Here is a 22,884-nt window from a genome sequence, read left to right on the forward strand (position 1 = left end):
AAATAAAAATAAAGAGAATTAAAAATAAAAGTAATGACAAATATAAGGCAGAACTTTATTGATAAATTCTATTGTTTTAGATTTTACCCCAAAAAGTCTTAATTTAAAAATATATATTTTTAGAGTTTATTTTATATATTTGTCAGTATTTTAAATTGGGATTTTTAGTTATTTTTTCAATTTAATTATATTATTTTCCAGTATTTGTCTCCCCCAAAATACTATTTGATTTTTATTGTTAAATTAAAATCAGGCATTAACCCTAAAATGGTAACCCTCTATATCAGGGGTTACCTTTCACACTTCTGAAATAGAGGGTTACCATGGTTACCGGGGGAAAAAATGGGTACCCTTCATTGCACCGTCTTGCTTAAGACCCATTTTTTTCCCAGGGTAACCATGGTAACACTATTTCAGAAGCGTGAAAGGTAACCCCTGAAATAGAGGGTTACCATTCTAGGGTTAAAGTGTTAAACCAGGGGTCACCAACTCAGGTCCTATATAGATTTAAAAATAAAGAGAATTAAAATTAAAGTAATGAAAAATATAATAAATTAAAAGGCAGAACTTTATTGAAAAATTCTTTTGTTTTAGATTTTCCCCAAAAAAATCTTTAATTTTTAAAAATAATTTTTGAGTTTATTTTATATATTCGTCAATATTTTAAATTAGGATTTTTAGTATTTTTTTCAATTTAATTATATATTATTTTCCAGTATTTGTCTTCCCCAATGCTATTTGATTTTTATTGTTAAATTAAAATCAGGCATCAAGGGTTAAACCAGGGGTCACCAACTCGGGTGATGTTACCTGAGCAGCAGCCTCCTCATACCCGGTGGTCCCGTTAATCTGCCCGGCGAGAAAAAGACCTTGGGTGCTTTTCACCTGCAGGGCAGGGCTTAGTTGTGTAGGGCACACAAAGTCGTACTGTACGCCATAGCCTAGCAAAAATATATCAGTCAGTAAGCGAATTATCATTTTGTCAGGTGAGCTTGCCATGATTATTTGACAACGTATCAATGATCAAATTAGTTAATAACTATTATGATAGTCCATCACCTATTCAAAGTTCAAAATTCTTGACCTGGGAATTGTCCAATTTCTCTTTTTCGAACTATTAAATCATTGACTTCTGGTCAAAATGGATTGGACATTTATTGTTGTCAGTGACAGATGAAGTTAACAGTAAATATTCTTTTTAAAAATGTTTTTTAAATTAAAAAATAAACAATAAAAACAGCTTTGAAGTTTAAAAAAATATAATTTAAATAAATAAAAAACAAATATTATTGTTCTCTCACTCTTCCAAGTTTAATATTTAAAATGTTTTAGTGAAAAATGTAAATCTAATCTGTTTTAATTTATAAAATTGTATTTAAAAAAATACATATTTTATTTAATAGTTCTTTTGCCAATTTTTTTAAATTTGGAATTTATATTTTCATCAATGACAATGCATTGAAAACCGAAAAAGAATAAGACTATCAATAATTAAAGTGAGCCATCAATTTTTTAAAGAATTACGCCTTGAGCCAACTGTTTTGCTTTCTAATTGTTTTTACTAAAAACAAATTCTATAAATTTCCCTTCCATTCTGTAATATAGACAGTCACTAATATTATTAAATATCAACTGATAGGTTGACGAATTGCAAAACTAACTGGTGATTAATCTACAATAAAAATAATCACTTGCGGCAGCCAAATATTTTAGTGCTGTTGACATATGTCGCCATCACAGCGTTGGATTAGATTAGATTAGATAACTTTATTCATCCCGTAATCGGAAAACGTCATTGTCACAGTAGCAAGAGGGTGAGAATACAGACACAGAAAAATACATTTTAGACATAAATAAATAGGTAATCAATAAGTTAATAAATAAATAAATAAGCGTGTTGCTGAAATAAATATACATATACATTATTTTCTTTTCGAAATATAAAACAAAAGAGTAAATATTTTTTATTTTGTATTCATTTTTTTGTTTTCTTTTTTTATTTTTTATTTAATTTTAAAAAATGGAATATTCTCATTTCTGTAGTCTTTAATCTTTGTTTTCTTATCAATATTTACCTTTTATTGACGATGTTTCCTTTTTTATGTTTTGTAATAAAAATATAAATACATACACATAGATGTACATGTATACATACGGTTGGTCTTAATATTCAGCCATTTCTTTCTTTATTTATTTTTTATTTAGCTCCTACGTACCAGGCGTGTGGATTTCAGCTCTGTGCAAAGCAGGGATTTCTCTAATCAGGCGCAATTGCGTCTCCGGGGGCATCGTCATAGACAGACCTTGGGGATACACCAGGTCAGAGGTCAGCCCCTCGGGCTCCAGCCATATTTGATGTTGTCGGCCTGGAAAGCGAAGTACTCGCGATTCGATTGAGGGGCAGTACCTGAATGTCGATGAGGAATATTTATATAGGGTTTGGGGGGGGGGGATTACCCCCAAAAATATGGGCATTTTCACTACTGTGGGTTTACCTGGGACCCTTGGTGTCCTGTTGTATGTGAGAGTTGAGATGAAGACTTTCCTTCACCACTTGATCCACACCCGGTGTGGTAAAAGTCAAATGGCACGGCAGTTGCTCTTCGGCCTGTTTAAATAGCAACGGACATCAAAACATGAGACTATTGACTTTGTACAAATGAGCGTAAATGAGTAGTACTTGAAATTTCAAGTTAATTTCAAGGCAATGGTTACAGTTTTGATCAACTCATCAGCTGCTTTAAAGGGTAATGGACAAAATAGGGTTGTTTTCAAAATGAGCTGTTTTTACTTTGACCACACAACATTTTTGTTAGTACCACTTATAACATTTGAACTAAGGAAAACAACCTTCCTACCCTCAGATAAGCGTTAAAGTTCTTATAAAATAACTCCGTTTGGTTGTTTCATTTCTGCTGGTCATAATTATTTGGATGTGTATCTGAAGGGTACTTAAAATAATCAGTCAATGCCAGCCATCTCAATAAAATGAAGATAATGTATATTGCTGTTGCTAGAAGTGAAAGGGTTTGATTTGAAAGTTCTTCAAATGCAAAACCTTAAGAAAACTGCAATTCAATTCAAGTAAATATCATAAATTGCTTAAATTGGGTTTAGGACGGTGGCAGTGGAGCCAGGATTTGATCTAAAATCTTTTATTCTAACAAAATTTAATACATTTTAAAGTTCCTGTAAAATCAAAATGAACGTTAATAAATTTTTATACTCAATTTTAATACTTTGACCAATTTTAAAGGGTTTAGTTGGTAGTTGTGTGAAGACCGTGGAACGAATTAGAGAATTTTCATATAAAGTACTTCTCTACTTACGGAATTTTCAAGTTACGAAAAAAGTTCTAGAACCAATTAATTTCATAAGTAGAGGTACGACTGTATTTTCTTGTCTGAACATAAGGTACCTCGCAACGAACACGGCTATTGAGGAAGCTGAAGGGAGTTGGACAACTATCAGCTGGATGCAGTGTCGCTTGATCAAAATCCACCGAAGCCTTCACAATTCTGGGAGGGGTACCCGTCCGGAGTCGACCCATCCTCAGCCCCAGGCGCTCCCTCATTGTGCGGGACATTCCGGAACCGGACGGGGCATCTCCAATACGCCCACCCGGCGAGGTGTTCTGACCCACGAAGAGAGAGCCGGATAGAAAGGTCCCAGTGGTGAGAACCACAGATTGGGCTGAGATCGGGAGGTTTGCGCCTTCTGTGGTGAAGAGACAAAAACAAATTGGGGACTCTTTGATCTCGTTGGCCGTCATGGATGATGCTAGACGTCCAATCCAAGTGTTCAGTCGCTGCCAGCTCCGAGTCAATATGAATTGGACGTCTATCTCTGTCAATGCGTACCCAGCCAGTTGAAAGCAGGGGTCTCAAACTTGGAGTCCACAGAACATTAACTCGATATTTAAGTATTTGTGTTAATTTTTTTGTTTGTAATAATCAAAACGGAACAATCTCGCATTTCTAAGGCTAATGTAGGTTTTTAAAAATGTGTGTAAATTTATTAGCCAAAGTGGAATTGTTTAAAGATTTACAAATTGCCCAAAACCTACATTTTTTTTCTTTTTAATTTATTTTGCAGTATCGTTTTACTGGGAAACATGAAGTCGATGCACATTGTTTACTTTAAAACACACAAAATGATATACAGTAATCCCTCGAATATCGCGGTTAATGTAGACCAGACATGGCCCCGATAATCGAAAAATCGCAAAGTAGGGTCACCCCTATTATAACTTTTTTTTTTTGCAAGAGTGGCTTCTGCTTACGAGTTTCAGCGTGTATTTTCACATTTTTATGAACTTAAAAAATATATTTATTTTTTCTTTTTAAAAATAATTAATCGTGGAAAAAATAGTAAATACGTGAAGACGCGATAATTGAGGGATTACTGTAGTGGGCTAGATCTGGACCCAGGGTCTTTGGTTTGACACCAGTAAATTTGAAGATATAACGTATACTCCACCTGTAGGTGAATTCTACGGAAGGCGGAGTTTCTACATGTTGTTTCTGTTGAATTAGACTTATTTTGCTAAGAACAACCAACCTACCCAATCGTATCCCAGTGACTCGATGACATCCGGGGTTTTGCGGGTTCGGTTCTGTGACAAGAAGCTCCTCCACCGATCCCTCCTGCACCGTCAGACGTGGAGTGGACTGCAACTCGGACTGCAGGCAGAAAACACTTGAAATTTTCCAAATGGTCTGTTTTAACAAAGGCATTGACAGATTTTTGACGGACTTCAGCTCCACCTGAATGAATTGCCGGTATTGTTGTCGGTCCAGCTGGGCCCTGGGCCCCCACACCGCTGGACCCTTACTGCGATTCAAGATGGAAAAATGGATGCCGGCCCAGTCTCCCGCTCGACCGCACACGCCGTCCAAAGCATCGATCTCCTTCACCAGGTGACCCTTCCCGATTCCACCCAGAGAAGGGTTGCAAGACAAGGCCCCTGAAATGAATGTGATGAAAAACTGGTACTTTTGTCTCCCAACACTTGCTACAAGCTTGTTTTCTTACCAATGGTGTGGACTTTCTGCGTGACCAACAACGTCCGGGCTCCCACTCGGGATGCCGCCGATGCCGCCTCGGTACCTGCGTGACCCCCACCCACCACGATGACATCGTACCGCTGTTGGGCAAGATGACTGGCACGTCTGGAGACCAGCAAAATGAAGCGCTCCAAAGGGGGAAACTTTTTTGTCAACATGGATGATGTGAGTCAAGGCAAAACCTCCTTAACAGAAGCAACAACAAAACACTCTTAAAAGCAGCACTGATAGGTGAGTACTTTGACAATACTACATTATTAAGTCATGTTTTGCAAATTAGTATGTTATTTTTATTTTGATAGATTTATTTTAACTCATATTTTTCTTTTTTCTAAGAGTAAAATAACACATTAGGTTATGTGTACACACAAACTGGACCCAATGTCAACTAATGTAGAGCAAAACACTACAACTATAATGTAGTAAATGAATTTCACCTCGCTCTGTATACTAGCAAGTACGAATTAATTTCAAGATGACGGTTATAACGATGTTAAAATGACTAACTTTAAGTACTTACAGAACAAAATACAAACGTCGTGTCTTGAATCAGGATTCCAAAAATCCGACATCAAGTCCCTTAGATAACATGGACTGACACTCGGAGATCTTAACCGTGGAGGCGGCCATGTTGTGTGTGGCGGACATGTTGTTGTGGCGGACATGTTGTGTGTGGCGGACATGTTCAGTGTGGCACTGTTGCTTACAGTCGTGATTGAATTAGATAACTTTATTCATCCGTATTCGGGAAATTTTGTTGTCACAGTGGGATGGAATAAAGACGCGCACGCAAATATTGCGTTTCATCATTTCTTGATTTAGAGAAATCAATAAATTCCATAACATGCCTGTGCAAAGCTGCACTTGACTTTGTCATTTTAGATTGTCTTTATAATAGATATTGGGTAGTTTAAACAATTAATTAGAGCCTTTGTACATTATTAAAATGGATGAATCTGATTTTAAAACTTGTATATAATATATAATTTTCTATGTAAAATGTATTTTGTACATTGTTAGTATTTATAACTTATTTTCACTTATACCCTATTTTTTTTTAAACTAAAATGAACAAAAATAGAAATACACTCTATAGTTGTTTTCTCCAGTAACAATAAAGTTGTTTTGTTTTTTAAATACTATTTAACCTTTTAGGAATTGGCATAGTATAATATTATAAGGTCTCCAGGTCAAAATGGATGGGACGTTTAGCACTGTCAATGGCAGCCAATGAGTTTAATGAGTGCCAAAATTATTTTATTTCAAATTAAACATTGGTGCGTTAAAGTCCCATCCCTACTTTTTAAACGTCTCAGTTTAAATGATATCTAATCAGCTCTACTTTGATCAGTACCTTGTTTCTTCTGATCAAAGAATTCCATTGAATCAACTGTCCAGCATGCGCGTGCACGCCTAGCAGGAGTTCAAAGGTGTGCGCGCGCCTCCACTCCAAAGCCCTCCCCCTCCTCCTTTCCCACCGGTTTCCCAGTTAGCCGCGCGCGGATTGAGTCAAGTGAACCTACCGAGAGGTGGTATTGACCGTCCGGTGCAGGTTTTCCCATACAAAACCTGACTAATTACACTTACGGAAGCGACAGACAAGCAACTCGAAGACTTTAGTTTCTTATCGGGAGATTTCGCCGGTACCGGAGTCAAGGTGACGGCGTTGAAAGGAAGAAAGTAAACGCTGAGTGAAAGCGCCTGAGTGGAGCTTGAGGATCAAAGCTAATGCTAAGACACCTAGCCGTTGCTAAATAATTACACGAAAACTCGTGTCAGTTGATCCGTCGTTTACTTTGTCATAACCGCTGATATCACAAAGTGGTTGTTTCGGAAAGGTAATTGGAGGGTGCACGCAACGTTTGCTTGAATTAGTGGGGTGTTAAGCCTGGGCATTTTAGGCCACAAGCGACTGGTATTCGCTTTACGAGATTAGCCACCATAGCCGGTCTTGCTGAGGTGACACCGGCTCAACTGCTAAAGATAGTTTACAGCCGAAGCTACACTTAGTGTGTTATCAGTTTCGATACTTTTGCTTCTTCGCCATGCTGAAACAACAACAGTCTAATTCTGGTGGAAGAAAAGCGTCAAATGGTACGGCGGGCCCCGCCGGCATGTCTTCTCCAGTCAGCGGTGGCAGCAGCGGCAACAGGACGCCAGCCGGGAGGTGAGTAACTCGAGTAACACGCCTCAGGAAAGTCCGCGGTCGTTCGTTTCCCACTAAGGCCTACCGGTTAAAGCGCAGGGATCTCAATGGGCCGCGTCTCAGCGACGTAGCCAATCCAATTCCCCTCTTTAAGATCGACACATGACAGGAACCAATCAGATTGCCCGAATCAAAGAGAACACGACTAAAAGGGGCGGGTCTAACTTTGATGAACCCTTTAGGTAGCAAATCAACATACAGGTGAAAGAAAGTTTATCTGGCCGGTCAAGACCTCGAAAGCACACGCATCTTGGCAGAAAAAACAAACTGTTTATTTGGCGTAAACTTTAATATAGCCTTAAAAGAAGGTCTGGAGAACCGTTGATTTAACTTGGAAGAGATTTAATGGCAAACGCAAGGTCAGTCGTTCGCCGTCGTCGCTCTTGCGAACGTGTTGTTTTTGTTTTGGTCACATTCACTTCAGCCTTTGTTTTGTAACCGTGTATTTTTCTTAGCTAGCTAAGCGCAAACTCGTTTGGATTTAACGTTAATCGTATTTGTTATATGATTCGACAATAACATGTTGCTTTTGTTAGGGTAGACTTGTTTGGTTTTTGCGCAATTTCTTCGAGCTCGTCGTTCGTTGCCTTTGTGTAAACAGATCTATTAATTGTCATCTTTGTATATGTAGTGACGTTTTCACTTGCATTTTTAAAATTTATTGTTTGGTATGACACTAGAAGTGACTATTTTCTGTCAGTATGATCTTTTGTCAAATCAAATTTGAACGGATTTTAGGAAATGAAAGCTGTTTTAAATGTTAATTTATTATGTTAGTTTATTTCAGACCTAGGCCTTTGGACTGGGATTAACAATCTGTCACGGACCACATTGTTTTTGGGCAAAAGATCACTGCTAGCCCAATCAGTCCAACTGATTTGTGCATTTAGGCATCAATGAAACTGAAACAAAAAGTGTTCAACTACTCCTGTCTGTAAATGACAATGGAAGGCTGAATACTATGAAATAAAGAAAAAAAAGAATGTTATTAGGAGCCATAACCGGAGTGTACTTACTCAATTTTAATTACCAAAAATTGCCATTAACCCTAGGTAAAAAAAAAAAGCCTAAACTTTTGTTATTCTTCAACAGGAATCGAGCTAATGCGAAACCACCATTCCAGTCTTCCCCTGTAAGTATTAAAATCTATGAGAGACCAAAAACAATATTTAACATTTAACTTGCTTTTAATTGCATCTTTTTACACCATCATATAATGGTTGTGTTTTTGAAGGTGTTTGCATGAGTCTTGATTGATACTTTGTTTCTGTTTTTAGGTTTATATAATGGTTGTGTTTTTGAAGGTGTTTGCATGAGTCTTGATTGATACTTTGTTTCTGTTTTTAGGTTTTTGAGGGGGTCTACAACAATGCTCGAATGCTTCATTTCCTTACAGCTGTTGTGGTAAGTTACTATTGCCCTTCTATCTTGTGCAAAATTTGGATCTCGAAAACCTCAATACTATTTCTACACCACATCTTTTACAGGGTTCCACTTGTGATATAAGAGTGAAGAATGGCAATATGTTTGAAGGCATTTTTAAGACACTCAGCTCACGGGTAAGGCTCTTACCTTCCATCACTTTGCCGTCAATTGAGTTACAGATGTTAATTTCCTTCCGTGTACTCAGTGCGAATTGGCCGTGGACGCTGTGCACAAACGCACCGAAGAGGACGGTTCGACGTCGGCTCCCCCGCGGAGAGAAGAAATTACCGACACCATGATCTTCAGCCCTTCCGACTTGGTTACCATGACTTGCAAAGACGTAGACCTTAACTATGCCACCAGAGGTGCGCGCTTTGCTGAATTTCAGGGTTATTTTCTTGTTTGCCATTTCAGTGGATACGTTTACTGAAGATACCAGGATCAAAAGCAAGTCTTGACTGTATGGTTGATTGCGTTATCTTGAATTACATATAGATACCTTCACCGACACCGCTATCAGCTCCACTCGCGTCAACGGGGAACACAAGGAAAAAGTGCTGCAGAGGTGGGAGGGAGGAGACACCAATGGCGAGAGTTATAATCTGGACGCGGACACGGTGAGTTCTTCAAAGGCCAGCGTGTTTAATGTTCGAATTATTTGATTTGATTGATTGTCACTTGTGGCTTCTTTCCGTTAGTCCAATGGCTGGGACGCCAACGAGATGTTCCGCTACAATGAAGTGAAATATGGAGTCACGTCAACGTACGATTCCAGCCTTTCTATGTACACGTAAGTTTCCACATGGGGGGTCTTTGGGTTCACTTGACAAGAAACATTGCGGAAATGCATTTTGTCTTATAGTTAGTTTATTCTGTGAAAAATGAATCAGTGATGCATTTATTTTGGGCAAAAAGAGAAATGCGGGATCCCCCCAGCCTCATGTTTGAGTCATGTTTTATATTTAAACACCCAGCCCTCACCCACTTTTTAGTCGTGTAACTTACTCACACAGCGCATGCCTGGTGATAACGTTAACGATGATTGTCATCTTTTAGTGTGCCACTGGAGAAAGGCACGTCCGAAGTATACCGACAGAGAGAAGCCCGCGCAACTCGCCTGGCCAGCGAGATCGAGTCCACCCCCCAGTCTCGCCACCGCGCAAGCCTGGAAAACGACGATGGCAAAAGCGAGGAGGATAAGTACAGCGCCGTGCTGCGCGACGGCGCCGATCGGGACCGCGGCCACGAGAGCCCTCGCGAACGGGGCAGAGACAGCCCTGGCGCCAGGTGAGAGTTCGGTCAGAGAAGTCTACGCGTTTGTGTGCTGATTCATGTGTTTTGTTTTTCAAGGGAGGGCAAGTACATTCCTCTACCGCAACGGCAAAGGGAGATGAACCGGGATCGAGTCGAGAGGGGTCCTGGCGGCACCCCGTCCCACAGCCGTCTCAGCGGGGGTTACCGCTCCACACCCCCGTCTTCGTCCCCCAGACCGCCGCTGCCCTCCGCCACCGGCCCACAAGCCGGCGTTTCCCCTTCGGAGCGAAGCAGCCCCCTGTCAGGTCGAAGCGGCGCCTATACCGCCCACCACTCCCAGGGAAGCCCGAGCCCCGGCTCCGGTCCCGGCAGTCCGTACACCCCGGCTTCTCCGGGGGCAGCCGCCTCCCACTCCGCAGCTCCTTCCCCGACCAGCCCCTCTTCGTCCCACGGACACGTGGTCCCACATTCCCATTCTCTCCCGCACTCATTGTCAGAGGCTGCCAGACCCGTTAACGGAGGTAAGTTGGATGTAATATTTCAATAAAAGTGAGAGTTCTCAAACTTGCTTCAGGGGCCATTGCGACCCTTGGCAAAATATTTTGCTGTCTTTTATTTGACATCAAATTGTAGTAAAGTACAGTGGTAAAACAAGAATATAATAACAAATTAAAACATTTTTAAAAGAAGTAATAACCGAGCGGTAAGAGCGTCAGCCTTACAGCTCTGAGATCGAAGGATCGATCCCAGGTCCAGACCTTCCTGTGTGGCGTTTGAACATTCTCTCTGGGCTTGCGTGGGTTATCTCCGGGTACTCCGGTTTCCTCCAACAGCCCAAAACCATGCAGGGTAGGCTGGTTGAACACTCTAAATTGCCCTTAGGTATGAGTGTGCATGAATGGTTGTCTTCCTCCTTGTGCACTGCGATTAATTATTTATTTTTTAAAAGGTTAAAGCAAATGTAATTTACGTATCTTTCAGTTCCTGCCAGGACCTCTCCCAAAGCTCAAAGACCTCCACAGTCGAGCAGAACAGTCCGCACTCCCAACACACATGCTCAATCCACTGGTAGTAAGTACTCTCATTTCCTGTTTTTTCTTCCGGAGTCTAGTAAGCCCCATCAATTCTCATACATTTTCTGTGCAGCCGCTCGCTCGCCAAAATCGGGCTCTTACCAGGACACGCTTTATCTGGACACATCGTCCATCTCTTTGCCCGCACACAAGACGTCAGGCCCCGCCCCTCTCTTCCCGGTGGACGGTAAGGTCGACCTTCTGACTTCCTGGTTTGTGGTGGGATTTTAATTTGTTTTAAAAATACATAAAAAAAAATATAAAAGAATAATTCACAGCTTTTTAAGGTTTGGGGTTTAGGCTAGCCCAGGGGTGGGCAAACTTTTTGACCGAATTTTACAGAGCATTTGGACGCGCAATGTAATTTATCAAGCCTGGGGATTGAAATATAAGAAAAAAGACACAATTGAAGGTGAAAATTTATTTTCAAATTTACTTTCAACATTAAGAACATATTATTATTCAACGAAACAAAGCAGTCTTTATGATGAGCGGCATGTAAATTTAGCTACTGTACTGCTGCTGTGCGTACATGTGCAAGTTGCTATTTTTAACACGGTAGAGAAACACATTTCAGTGGGAACTGTGTTGTTCTCCCATTTTGCCAGTGCATCAAAATCTGGAGTTAGTGCGCCATCTATCGGGGAGACGGGGGTATTGCAGGGGAAAGGGAATGAGGTCATTGATTTTTGCTATAATTTGGACAACGTCGGCGGGCCGTATATGGCCCGCGAGCCGTAGTTTGCCCATCCTGGGCTAGCCCTTAGTCGCACTTTTTTATACTTTGACATGGCTCTGGCCTAATGAAGTAGCATAACTTATTAGTTTGTCATTTGTCTGCCCAGTGAATGAGATCCTCTGCGCTGCCGCTAAAGAACGCTGCGCCGACAGTCCTGGCGGCACGGAGGAAAGCAAGGGCGGCAAAGGTGAGAACAAAACAAAAGTCGCTCTTGTGAATGCATCTTTTCATCATCCCCCCTCTTCCCTGCCAGCCCCTTCGGTGCAACAAAGGTCACAAATTGAGGAACTGCGCAAGTTCGGGAAAGAGTTTAGGGTGAGTGTTTGCATGAGTTTGCATTTGTGCGGCGAAAAGTTTAACTTGTCTTTTTTTTTTAAAGCTTCAGCCGAGCGGAGGGACCTCAAGCGGTCCCGGCTCCCCCGCGGCAGCAACTCCCCCCACGGTCGTCGATGTGGCTCTTCCCAAACCTTCGCCGGCGGATGAAGCCAAAACACAGGCCGCCGCCCCCTCCAACCCTCAGCCTCTGCCGCTGCCGTCAGACGAATCCCCGAAGGAGGCCCCCAACTCTGCCGAGGCCGGCTCGGGTAGCCATTCGCCGGCCCCCCCTCAACCGGCCAGAACCCCCGGAAGTGAGGACGGCGGATCGGACCGCACCGAGGGTGTACCGGAGTGAGTTGAAAACCTGTCGTTTGATTTTCATTATTTGATTTGCAATTTCTTTTAACATCTTTGTCCTCATGTCTAGGCAAGGGAAGAAGTTCACCTTGAATCCCAATGCTAAAGAATTCAACCCAATCAAACCTCTTATGCCGATGGTAAGCCTCCAACCCATCAAGTCACAGCATAGCAAATATAACCCATATCAATAATTTTATGCTCGCCCCGCAGACAAAACCCAACACGGCACCCACCCCGCCCCGACCCACCCCTCCGAGCCCAGTGGTCATCCAGCACCCGGGCGGACAGGGTCCGCTCTACAACGCCCCCTATCTGTCTTATGTGTCACATATCCACTCAGTACAACAGGTACACAAAATTGCCTGTCAATATCTTCCTGGGATAATTCATTTATTATGAATGTTTTTTTCTTTAAAAAAGCTTTTTTTGTAGTATAAAAGCTGAAAAAATTCCAGTAAAATATTCGTCTGCACTTTTTGTTTACATTTGAACATTCAAAATCTTTTTTTCGCATCCATTGCATTTTTGTGAATTTGGCCTGTCATGAGTGTTTTAATTTTCACATTAGGCAATCAAAGTGTTAAAGCATTAAGAAGGTTATTGATGGTTTTACAATCACACACATTTGAGTGCACTTTGAGATCATTCCTTATCATTTTTTTCCCCAGACCCCACAAATGTACCAGTACACAATGTCGGCAGTGGGCCAGGGAAAGTACCCCAGGACTAAAGGTAATGCACAGAACGTTATTCTTTTCTATTCTACTCTTAAACAGCAACTTTCTCATTCAAAACACGTCACGTTTCAGGTTCGGTGGTGGCGGGGCGCTCAGACCACGGCGCCTCAGCGCCCCCCATGCTGCAAGCGGCGGCGACTGCGGCCGGTGCCCCCCTGGTTGCATCTCCTTACCCTCAGTCCTATCTGCAGTACAGTCCACAGCAGTACAGCCAACAGCAGGTCATCCAGGCCATGTCGCCGTATCCCGGACAGGTAAGAAATTGCACTTTGACGGACGGATGCTCCTTTCTGGCCTTGATTTCTAATAAACTTGTCTTTTGTTTTAGCCCATGTACTCCATGCTGCAAGGAGGAGCTAGGATGATAGGGCAAGGCGGGGCTCCCCACCCGCAAGCCCTCGGACCCCCGGGAGGCCCGCAGTTCCAGACGCAAGGAGAGGGGCCACAGGGCCCCCAGCAGGGCATTTATGGTGAGGAACTAAATATTAACTCATTAATGGCAATATTTCAATAATTCTATTTTAATTGAATGATCATGTTTCAATACCTTTAATGCCCCAATGTCATTTTATATAATTACACTGTTTTTATTTTATTTATTTTGTATGCAGCGCCTCAATCTTTTTCCCACCACACGGGGGCAGTCCACCAGCCTCAACCTTCCAGTACCCCAACTGGGAACCAGCCCCCACCCCAGCATGGCGCACCCAGCCCCGGACAGGTAAGGGAGTGTAATAACATGCCAAATTCAATATGCTGGATGGGTTTTTAATCCGAGTAATGCCTTTTTAGAATGCACAGTCAGGCCCGCAGCCGCAATCCATGTACCATTCGGGTCCACTTTCGACGCCGACCCCACCCAACATGCCGCCCGGCCACACGTCCCCGCAGGGCTCCTACCCCATTCAGGGCTATAGCATTCACGGACACCAGGGCATCCCATCCACGTACCCCCTAGGACAGTTGGCGCAGGTAAGAACCCTGTCCTGTCCAGCCAATCGTTTTTCCAATTGAACCTCCCCTGTTTTAATCGCTTCGTCAGGCCCACGTGCAAGGAGCCATGTCGGGTCCCCACCACTCGGGGGGTCACGGTCAACCACAGTTAGTCATGCTACAGCCCCCGCCGCAGCAGGGGCCCAACTCGGTGCCCCAGCACCCGCAGCATGGACCGCAGCAGGGGACGCACCAACACTTTTACATCGGACACCCGCAAGGTACTTGCAGGACAAACAAACTGAATTGGAGAGCATTTTACATCCCATGCAAAATATTAAAACATGCAGTTTTCGAGTCAATTGACTTCTACTGAGACCAATTTCAAATTTTTCAAAATAGTTAAAAATGGCGATAATGAATCTGCATTAGCCTCAATAATGCATAGCGAAACTGTTAACCCTTTTTAGGGCATACATTAAGCTCACTGGCCCTTGATGATGGTCAACCATTTTGACCGGATAGTAAGTATTCTCGTATTTGCTCAACGTTTTTTTAATATTAATTTTCAAATAATAATGTATTACTAATTGAGAGTAGACATCATATTTTGGGTCAAGTTGACCACCTGTATAGCATAAGTTAATTTTTTGGCCTATGAGTTAAAATGTGATGTCCAAATATGGAGATTCTAGCTTTTTTTTTAATGACCAAAAAGTCATTTTAAAAATCATCTTTTTTGATGTATTTTTTGCTTCATCACTGAGTATTATAAATCTATTAATATGTTAATTTAACATATTTCAAGATTGAGTGCAGAAAAGAAAAGGCTCATTTTAGGAATTTGGAAGCTAAAATGTCCTCCAATTCTAGTGTTGTCAAAATATAGGTGTGATTAATTTATTTTATTTTTCTTTCCCCTTCACCCCCAGCAATGCAATTCCATCAGCCCGGAAACTAAACTCATTCAAACGTCGGCGGGACCGAGCGCTGACAAACGAGCTGACTGAACACATACACACACACACAAAATAGACTGACAGGACAAAAGATCTCGCACCTTCTTCTTCTCCTCTTTCTGCCTTTATTTTCCATCGGCCCCACCAAAAGAAGGAACGTATGTTTTTTTTAAATCCAAACAGACGACGACGAAAACGGCGTCTGACTTCCGCACAAATCCCGCAGTCCTCTTCAACTTCTTCCTTTTGTTCCGTTGCGGGACAAAACGCTTTGGTCTTCCAGTGACGTCTTTTTCGACAAAAAAAAACGGATCTTTACTGCTCGACGGGAAGGATTTGTAGAGGATGGGGGATTTTTTTATCTATCACTTCTTTTAACTTGACCCCCGATAGTTCTAAATAAAAATTACCCTCTGACTGTTCATCTCTTATTTAGGTAAATAAAATATTTAAAAAAAATGGACAAGACAAAAAAAATATGAAAAACATAATGACCAAAAAATAAAGTTTTCAACTTAACCAGAACATGTTTTGCTGGTAATTTATTGGTAAGTATCTCACATGTATATTATTTAAATACAGTGGTGCCTCTACTTACAAATGTTTCAACATACAAATTTTTCAGGTTACGACTTTTCAGCGATTGCCTGTTTGGACTTAGGTGCTTTTGTTTTTGTTGGGTCCGGCGTTGTGCCGTCCTTTTAATGGATTAATAAATCTCCTTTTCTAATATTTAGAAAATTCTCGTTGAACCAATTTCCTAAGTAGAAGTACCACTGTAGTGGTACTAAAATATCCACAAAGGGGAGCCCTTGCAACAGCAGCTACTCTGCATCGACATCCTGTGACGCTGGCGTCCTTGTTGCCACTCGTCTGTGGGTCAGTGGGACGCACGATGGCCTCGGGGGGGCCAGCGCGACACCAAACGAGAACTGACTCCTGCCCCCGCGTTGACACGTGGCCTACTTTCCCCTCCGTCAGTGCGCCAACGCGTAGAGCTGCTCGCCGGTGCGTTCCAATCGCTGGCGGTACTCCAGATGTGTGTAGTTGCCTTCGGGGACGCCCCGGGTGCCGTGGAGGAGACCCCAACAGCAGCAGGCGATGACCGCAGTGCTGTCACTGTCACCTGCGGGCGAGCACAGGGTGTCGAGAGTCAGGTGTCACTGACATTTCCAATTTAAAGTTAATTAGTTTTGCAGAATGACCTCCGTGGAAGGCCGCCCTGCTCATGAGTTCCTCCCAGTCGCCGGCGGCGGCCAGCAGCGCATCCAGGGCGATCATGGGTGCGTCGTGACCGCTCCGGCCGGCCCAGCCCGCCAGGCTGAAGCTCTTGTACGATTGGTCCCTCTCGGCAGGCCCGTACGACTCGGGCCAGATGGCAGGACCCACCCCGTTGGAGATGCCCCTCAAATCCAGGTACCTGCACAAACATAGTGGAAAGAAACTCATACTCTGTAGTATATAAGGACTGATTCTTGATCTAGACTTGATTTCAGTATCACTATATTGTATTACATTAAAAAAAAATGCTCAAAGCATCAAATTACCGTATTTTCCATACTACTAGCCGGAGCAGTAGTACTAGTGGTTGTGATATAGATCCATAAGATGGAACTGTAGTAGTAGTAGTTTGTTATACATCCACTAGGTGGAGATGTAGTAGTAGTAGTGGTGGTAGTAGTAATAGTAGTAGCAATAGTAGTAGTGGTTTGTTATACATCCTCTAGGTGGAGTGGTGGTAGTAGTAATATTGGTGGTAGTAGTAGTGGTAGTAGTGGTAGTAGTAATAGTGGTAGTAGTGGTAGTAGTAGTAATAGTAGTAGTGGTAGTAGTAGTAATAGTAGTAGTGGTAGTAGGAGTAGGAGTGGTAGTGGTAGTAGTAATAGTGGTAGGGGTAGTAATAGTGGTGGTAGTAGTAGTGGTAGTAATAGTAGTAGTAATAGTAGTAGTGGTTTGTTACACATCCAGTAGGTGGAGATGTAGTAGTGGTAGTAATAGTAGTAGTAATAGTAGTAGTGGTTTGTTACACATCCAGTAGGTGGAGATGTAGTAGTGGTAGTAATAGTAGTAGTGGTTAGGAGTTGTGTTGTACATAAAGTTGATTATGCTGTGCTAAAAGGAATTTCCTACAATGATTTACCAATATTGATCCATATATTGGGCCCACTTTCGTGTTTTGGTTGGGGCTTATAGTGCGGAAAATACGACAATTACTTTAAAATAAACCAGAAGGTGAAATGTGTTCATATTTAAGTATTGTTAACTATGAATATTCTTACAATTAAAATTTCAAGTGTCATGTTTTACCTTGAAATTGAGTAATGGGACATTAAAAGATGAAACTTGTGTTATAACGTGATCCAGGAAGTGATGATGATGCCAAAAATGACAGTTATGTTGAAATGGCTGACAAAATCTTACCACTGCCACTTATCGCAAAAGTAGCCCCAATCTCGTTCCGTCTCTTCCAGTGCGAAGCCCCGCCCCTGCACAAAGTTCCTGGCCACGGGGCACGCCTCGTTGAGAAGGCCCAAGCCCCACGTGGTGATGGGGCGCCGTTGAGTGGCGTACGCGACAAACAAGGCCGACGCCACCGCGCCTAGAAAACCCGTGGGGTGGGGATGGGTCATTCTGCCCGTCTCCACGGCTACCGCCACCAGGGATAACAGCTGATCAGGCTTGGCGTATCTGAGGTAAAGTTTTTTGCTATTAAGTTAGGATACCAGGGGTGCTGGAGCCGATCCCAGTAATAACAATAATGTAACATATTAACTTGCCTATGTATTTGGAGGTTGCATGTATTGCTTTGGTTTTAATGCATTATTCACCATACTAAAATTATTATTTTAAACACAAAAATACAAAAAAAATAGTAAATACAATTATTTTATGAAGAGATCTGTATTTTATTTTATTTGGTTATGGCCCTCCATTGGCTGGATGCTTATGACTGTCAATTCTAACTAGAGTTAACAATTAAGATTCTTTAATTAAAAAAATCAATCAATCAAATGTTTTAAATTAAATGTGGAAGACTTTTTTTGCTTATTATAAATTTAAAATATTTCAAATAAAAAGGGAAAAATGTTAACCATTTTTTAAAATGTTAATTCCTTGGCAAAACTAAGCTTTCAATTTTTGAATTGTTGAAAATAATATTAAATAAAATGTAATATACTAAAAACTTAAATTATTTATCTGTGTTGTTATTTGTCCACTTTAAATCTTATTATACTTGAATAATGGCAATAAAATCATTCAATTCAAGTACCCCAAAATGTTCATATTGGTAGTTCTGTCTTTGTGAATTGCAGGGAATAAGTAAAACAAAAACTAAAGGGAAAAAAAGATTAAATATGATCAGACGTCGATTGTCGTCAATGGAAGTGATGGTTTTAATACCTCAGGCCGATGCACATTGATCTCATGGCGGCCCCGCAGCCGGTCCCATCTGGATTGTAAGGGACTCGGAATCCGTCCTCCTCCCCGGGTCTCAACTGTGACACCCCTGAAACATTACATTTTTTTACATTCAACTTGATTAAACTTTTGGAGGATAAAACAACTTTTTTTCCTAGTGTGAATGTATTGTAGCCTTCTTTCCACCTTTATCTTATTCTCAATGAGGTTATTAAACTGGAAAATTGTGATAACTTTCACTAACTTCTCACCCAGAATGCTCGAGGGTCCTGGTTTCCTCCCTTCCATGTCTTTCATGGCCTCTACATAGCGAGCAGCCACCTCATGAAGAAGCTCCTCCCCCTTTTTGCCTGCATTTCCAAAAATAATGTCACAATGCATTGTTGCTAAAACATTTTTTTTTACAGTTTCAGAAGAAAAGGGGGGTCATTTGGCCCTGACCTGTGGCGAGTCCCTCTGCCGTGGCGAGATGCAGGACGGTGTCGTCGCTCACGGGCCAATCGGGAAGCTCCACCTTGATGTTCTTCAGACCGCCAAGCTCCTCTAATTCCTATACCAGGAAAATTGAACATTTTGAGTTCATGCTAAAAAAAATTTGGGTGGTGATGGGGGTGTTTTGACCTTGTGAATGTCTGGTCCGGACTCATTGTACTCCCACTTTTGGTTTCTGTAGCCAAGAGCGTCACCTACACCACTTAGCAACATGGCTGCCTTGTAGTGGTCCACTGTAACAATTCTGCCAAAAGAATTTGAAATAGTATTAACTATTAATGATATAAACTATGGGCACCAGGTGGGGGACACATCCAAATTGGTGGCCAGCCAATTGCAGGGCATAACAAGACGGACAAACAATTATAGCTGGGGGCAATTTAAAGTGCTCAAACAACCATGTTTTCTGGATTCGGGATAAAACTGGAGCACCTAGAGAAAACCCACGCAAGTCTGGGGAGAACTTACAAACTCCACACAGGAATGTCCGGACCTGGGATCGAACCCGCGATCTCAGAATTGAGGCCGACGTGCTAACTCACAATCCTGTTATGCGCCCAAATAAATCACTCCAATCCATGCCGGATTTCATAGTTTTAATACATTGTCTGCCTTTGACGGTGATAGACGTCCAATAAATTTTAACTAGGAGGGATTACGTTCCGTTTTTACACTTTTCCCCCAGATAGAAACGTGCAAATAAATCTTTAAAGCGCTGTGTCTAAGTAAATTGGTTTGTCATGACAACAATTGACAATGTTCATTCATTAATTCCACCTGCGCAAGAATCGAGGACTCACCGATTCATGACAACGAGCTCCCCACAAGTCACTCCTCAAGAAACGGCCGTGTGCAACAGTCAACGTCGGGGCAGAGAAGGGAGAGTAGGTGCTACAAACTTTTCTTTTCTTTCGCTGTACGGTCCCAAAATGGCACCGGAAAGGTTATTCGGAGTCCACCAGGTCTTATTTAGTAGTTTTGTGCATGTTTTGTTCAATTAAGCGGGCAAGTGTCGCGGTGTAAAGAAAAAAAAGTCGACGGCAAGCGACGCCGATTTAAAGGTCAGCTGCAAATAAACTACCCCCCGCTCATTCGTGGGCGGTGGGCATATAACCCTTGCTCCGATAGCCAAAACAACTATTGTAATGTAAGCACATTATTATTATTATTAATAATAATAATTTTGCCACCTCGTTCGTATGCTGAGCACCTGCTAGCTAGCTACTAACTAGCTAGCTAACTATCTAGCCACAGACAGATGGTGGCTTAACTTAGTTTAATTTTCACATTTCTCTTTTATTAACAGGAAAAAAAATCAAGTTTTTATTTCTTGTACCATCAATACTTGTGGAAAAATGACAACAAAAGCCAACATTTTCCACCAAGGCTACATCAGCCTTGTGGTCTTCTGTGAGTTCAACCATTCAACTTTATTCTTTTCAAAATAAAAGTTTCCTGAAGTATGACGGCGTTAACATTAAAAATCTGATTTTGGGTTCCAAGCAGATCTTCAAACAGCCATCAAGGTCCGCGGGGTGGCACCCCCTGCCTTCGCCAACAGCCGAGATGATGGATGCGGGCAGCTGTTGGATGGCGGTGCCAGATTCCCACAACTGATACATCCACTTTTAGCTACCAAAGCGCTGAGGCATCAGGTAAGAGAAAGATAATTCTACAAATAGATGACATTTTGTGCCCAAGATATTTCGAATACACCCATAAAATACACAAACATTTACCTTTAATGACAATTTCAGTCAATGGAGTAAATTACCTTTGGTTGCCAGTGACGGTCTAGACCACCGGTGTCAAAGTGGCGGCCCGTGGGCCAAATCTGGCCCACCGCATCATTTTGTGTGGCCCGAGAAAGTAAATGATGAAATTCAAATGAAGATTGTAGATTATTTCTTGTTTCCTCATTTTAAATCAATAATTGCAAACATTTGTTCTAACTTGAATGTCCAAAAATGATCTATCGATTAGCATGATCGAGAAAGCTGTCAATTTATTAATTGATTAATTTTGGCAGCCTAGTTGGAAGACATAACGGCACTACGATGTAATCGAAACTACCGCGTAGCCCGCGACAAAAAACGAGTTTGACACCCCTGGTCTAGACCAGCTCTCGAGCCGCATGTGGCTCCCGGCCAAAATGAATTGCTTCTGATCATATTTTGTATATACTGTGGCTCATTGCCTCGTTTCAACTTTTTCTTAATCTCTCTTAAAACACTCAAATTCAGCAGGGCCCATTTAAAACAAATCATAAATGATATTTAAAAAATAATCTGGCAGAATGGGTATTTTTGCGCTGCTTCTGACGTAAAGTCTGACTCTTTGACTCTCACCGTTTCAAATTTTGGCTCTTTGCGTCTAACTTGTTAGCCACCCTGGTCTAGATGTCAAATCCATTTGAGGTTTGAGGGTTGGCAGCGAATGAGCATGCCACACTATGCATATTATTGGACGCCTATCACCATTAATGGCACCGGAAAGAGTTAAAGTAATCAGTGTAAAATATTTAGCCTTGACGTTGCCAAAAACTGCAAATATAAATGCTCGGTTGGTTTCTAAATTGCCTCTGATTCTGGAATCACCCAGAAGATTTGAAGGAAGACCTAATGATGCAGATGCTGACATTTGCACATTAAATATGAATGATTGTACATTAGCTGTCGGTGCTCTCTATTAACTCAGGGATTCTTTTCCTGGTGTGATTATTATAGGATGCAATTAGAGGGAGCTTGATTGTTTGTGTTCGAGATAACTCAAAAACAAGCGAAGGGAGTTCATCAGACTTGCGGAATACATTTGTAATAGCATCATTACATTGAGGTGTCATGGGGTTAAAGGTCACAGAGGTCAGAAAGGGATTTTTGTTTGTGTATGATAACGTGATGACAGAATAGTCTTTTTTTTTCCTGCTTATTAAATCAGGGAATATCTAATGTATATTTCTTTTTTTTTAAGTCTAAATTTTAAAATTTTCTAATAATAACTAATAATAATAATAATAATACATAATAAATTATTTCCTTTAATTATGTGTGTTTACATTGAGGATAGCAATGTCAGTGAACAATAACTGAACTTTAAAAAAAGTTGGCGACTAATTTGATAACATAAAACAATAATAATTATTAAAATCATTTAGTTGATGATTAATCATGGCAGCCCTGGTGTGTACACTTTTTTCCATGGTTAATAAAAAGCAAACAAAACATGACTTCCCTGGCTACTGCTATAATTGCAACACACATACATACGTGCACACGCGCACACGCGCACACACACATTCACTTATTGATTTGAGAGGCACTCCCGTCAGGAAGCGTGTAGACTCTCAGGCAAAGGCGCGACTGGTCGCAGGCGGTAGAGATAACAGTTAGCCCGTCTCTGTCAGATTTGGAAGCGAGCCTCAAAGGGCCCCCTTCAGAACCTCCTCACCTCATAGCTACAGCGCCGAGGCCCACAAGCATGAGTTTTGCCGTTGCCTAGCAACTGGAAAGTGAAAAACAATCGGGGCTGTCATGGTGGGGATTTAACAGCGAGTGGGGATAAAAGGGAGGATTATCAGACAGAAAACAGGCAAACAAAAACTTGGTTTGGATGAAATCGGTATGTTTTACAAGGAACAACTTCAATAAGCCTCATTGATGGCATCATGGTTTGGCTTTTTTATTCTACATTTGAAGACTTTTTTTTGCCTTAACTACAGTTTTATCGTAAAATTATGACTTTTTCCAAGATGGGATTACTAGTCAGTACAACTATTCCCGTATATATGTAAAAGTAAGTTTTATTTATCACAAAAAGTCTTCTTATTGTATTATACATTTAATTGGACATTGACTTCAACCTCTACTTTCATTTTGTAATGTTAAAGTTGGCTCATTAGAGGA

General features: G+C 41.5%; 5 protein-coding genes across 14 annotated transcripts in view; 3 read left to right on the forward strand and 2 right to left on the reverse strand.

The window, feature by feature from the left end:
- The window catches only part of LOC144092872 (tectonic-3-like), an 18,447-nt gene extending 14,522 nt beyond the window's left edge, over positions 1-3,925 (forward strand). Inside the window, exon 15 of the mRNA XM_077626017.1 lies at positions 3,415-3,925. The gene's annotated coding sequence lies outside the window, so the exon portion shown is untranslated. The remainder of the gene's footprint in view (positions 1-3,414) is intronic.
- Positions 1-5,719, reverse strand: part of mto1 (mitochondrial tRNA translation optimization 1) — an 8,045-nt gene extending 2,326 nt beyond the window's left edge. The window contains exons 1-8 of one of the 2 annotated variants that reach the window (XM_077626014.1): positions 5,587-5,719; positions 5,035-5,248; positions 4,767-4,966; positions 4,565-4,682; positions 3,419-3,717; positions 2,496-2,608; positions 2,217-2,407; positions 811-941 (exon numbers count right to left, since the gene is read on the reverse strand). In XM_077626014.1, the coding sequence (XP_077482140.1) occupies positions 811-941; positions 2,217-2,407; positions 2,496-2,608; positions 3,419-3,717; positions 4,565-4,682; positions 4,767-4,966; positions 5,035-5,224 (1,242 nt within the window). In that variant the 5' untranslated portion in view covers positions 5,225-5,248; positions 5,587-5,719. Of the gene's footprint in view, positions 1-810; positions 942-2,216; positions 2,408-2,495; positions 2,609-3,418; positions 3,718-4,564; positions 4,683-4,766; positions 4,967-5,034; positions 5,252-5,586 lie in introns of both variants that reach the window. The other variant, XM_077626013.1, reaches the window with a different exon arrangement.
- Positions 5,720-6,517: 798 nt separating this feature from the next.
- Positions 6,518-15,595, forward strand: atxn2l (ataxin 2-like). Of its 3 annotated transcripts, none has more exons than XM_077625396.1 (23): positions 6,518-7,233; positions 8,365-8,404; positions 8,620-8,676; positions 8,760-8,831; positions 8,903-9,062; positions 9,193-9,314; positions 9,396-9,487; positions 9,754-9,984; positions 10,048-10,472; positions 10,933-11,022; positions 11,098-11,211; positions 11,870-11,950; positions 12,017-12,078; positions 12,143-12,432; positions 12,509-12,578; positions 12,652-12,789; positions 13,110-13,173; positions 13,251-13,432; positions 13,507-13,648; positions 13,790-13,899; positions 13,971-14,150; positions 14,221-14,392; positions 15,044-15,595. In XM_077625396.1, the coding sequence occupies exons 1-23, from the start codon at positions 7,112-7,114 to the stop codon at positions 15,070-15,072; spliced, it is 3,045 nt and encodes a 1,014-aa protein (XP_077481522.1). In that variant the 5' UTR covers positions 6,518-7,111; the 3' UTR covers positions 15,073-15,595. The 3 variants fall into 3 exon arrangements, with proteins under 3 accessions (XP_077481522.1, XP_077481523.1, XP_077481524.1); XM_077625397.1 differs by having other exon boundaries at positions 10,933-11,019; XM_077625398.1 differs by lacking the exon at positions 6,518-7,233 and adding an exon at positions 7,461-7,631.
- On the reverse strand, positions 15,440-20,080 carry adprh (ADP-ribosylarginine hydrolase). Of its 2 annotated transcripts, none has more exons than XM_077625407.1 (8): positions 19,783-20,080; positions 19,112-19,226; positions 18,932-19,040; positions 18,742-18,840; positions 18,473-18,578; positions 17,492-17,758; positions 16,276-16,490; positions 15,440-16,196 (listed from the first exon to the last, which is right to left on the reverse strand). In XM_077625407.1, exons 1-8 carry the CDS (start codon positions 19,788-19,790, stop codon positions 16,048-16,050), a joined length of 1,068 nt encoding a protein of 355 aa, XP_077481533.1. In that variant the 5' UTR covers positions 19,791-20,080; the 3' UTR covers positions 15,440-16,047. The 2 variants fall into 2 exon arrangements, with proteins under 2 accessions (XP_077481533.1, XP_077481534.1); XM_077625408.1 differs by lacking the exon at positions 19,783-20,080 and adding an exon at positions 19,476-19,520.
- The window catches only part of doc2a (double C2-like domains, alpha), a 41,583-nt gene continuing 38,453 nt past the window's right edge, over positions 19,755-22,884 (forward strand). Inside the window, exons 1-3 of one of the 6 annotated variants that reach the window (XM_077625405.1) lie at positions 19,755-19,866; positions 20,289-20,392; positions 20,486-20,637. The gene's annotated coding sequence lies outside the window, so the exon portion shown is untranslated. Of the gene's footprint in view, positions 20,130-20,288; positions 20,393-20,485; positions 20,638-22,884 lie in introns of all 6 variants that reach the window. The other 5 variants (XM_077625399.1, XM_077625401.1, XM_077625404.1 and 2 more) reach the window with 5 other exon arrangements.

This window comes from Stigmatopora argus, chromosome 18, assembly GCF_051989625.1.
Source record: "Stigmatopora argus isolate UIUO_Sarg chromosome 18, RoL_Sarg_1.0, whole genome shotgun sequence".
NCBI lineage: Eukaryota > Metazoa > Chordata > Actinopteri > Syngnathiformes > Syngnathidae > Stigmatopora > Stigmatopora argus.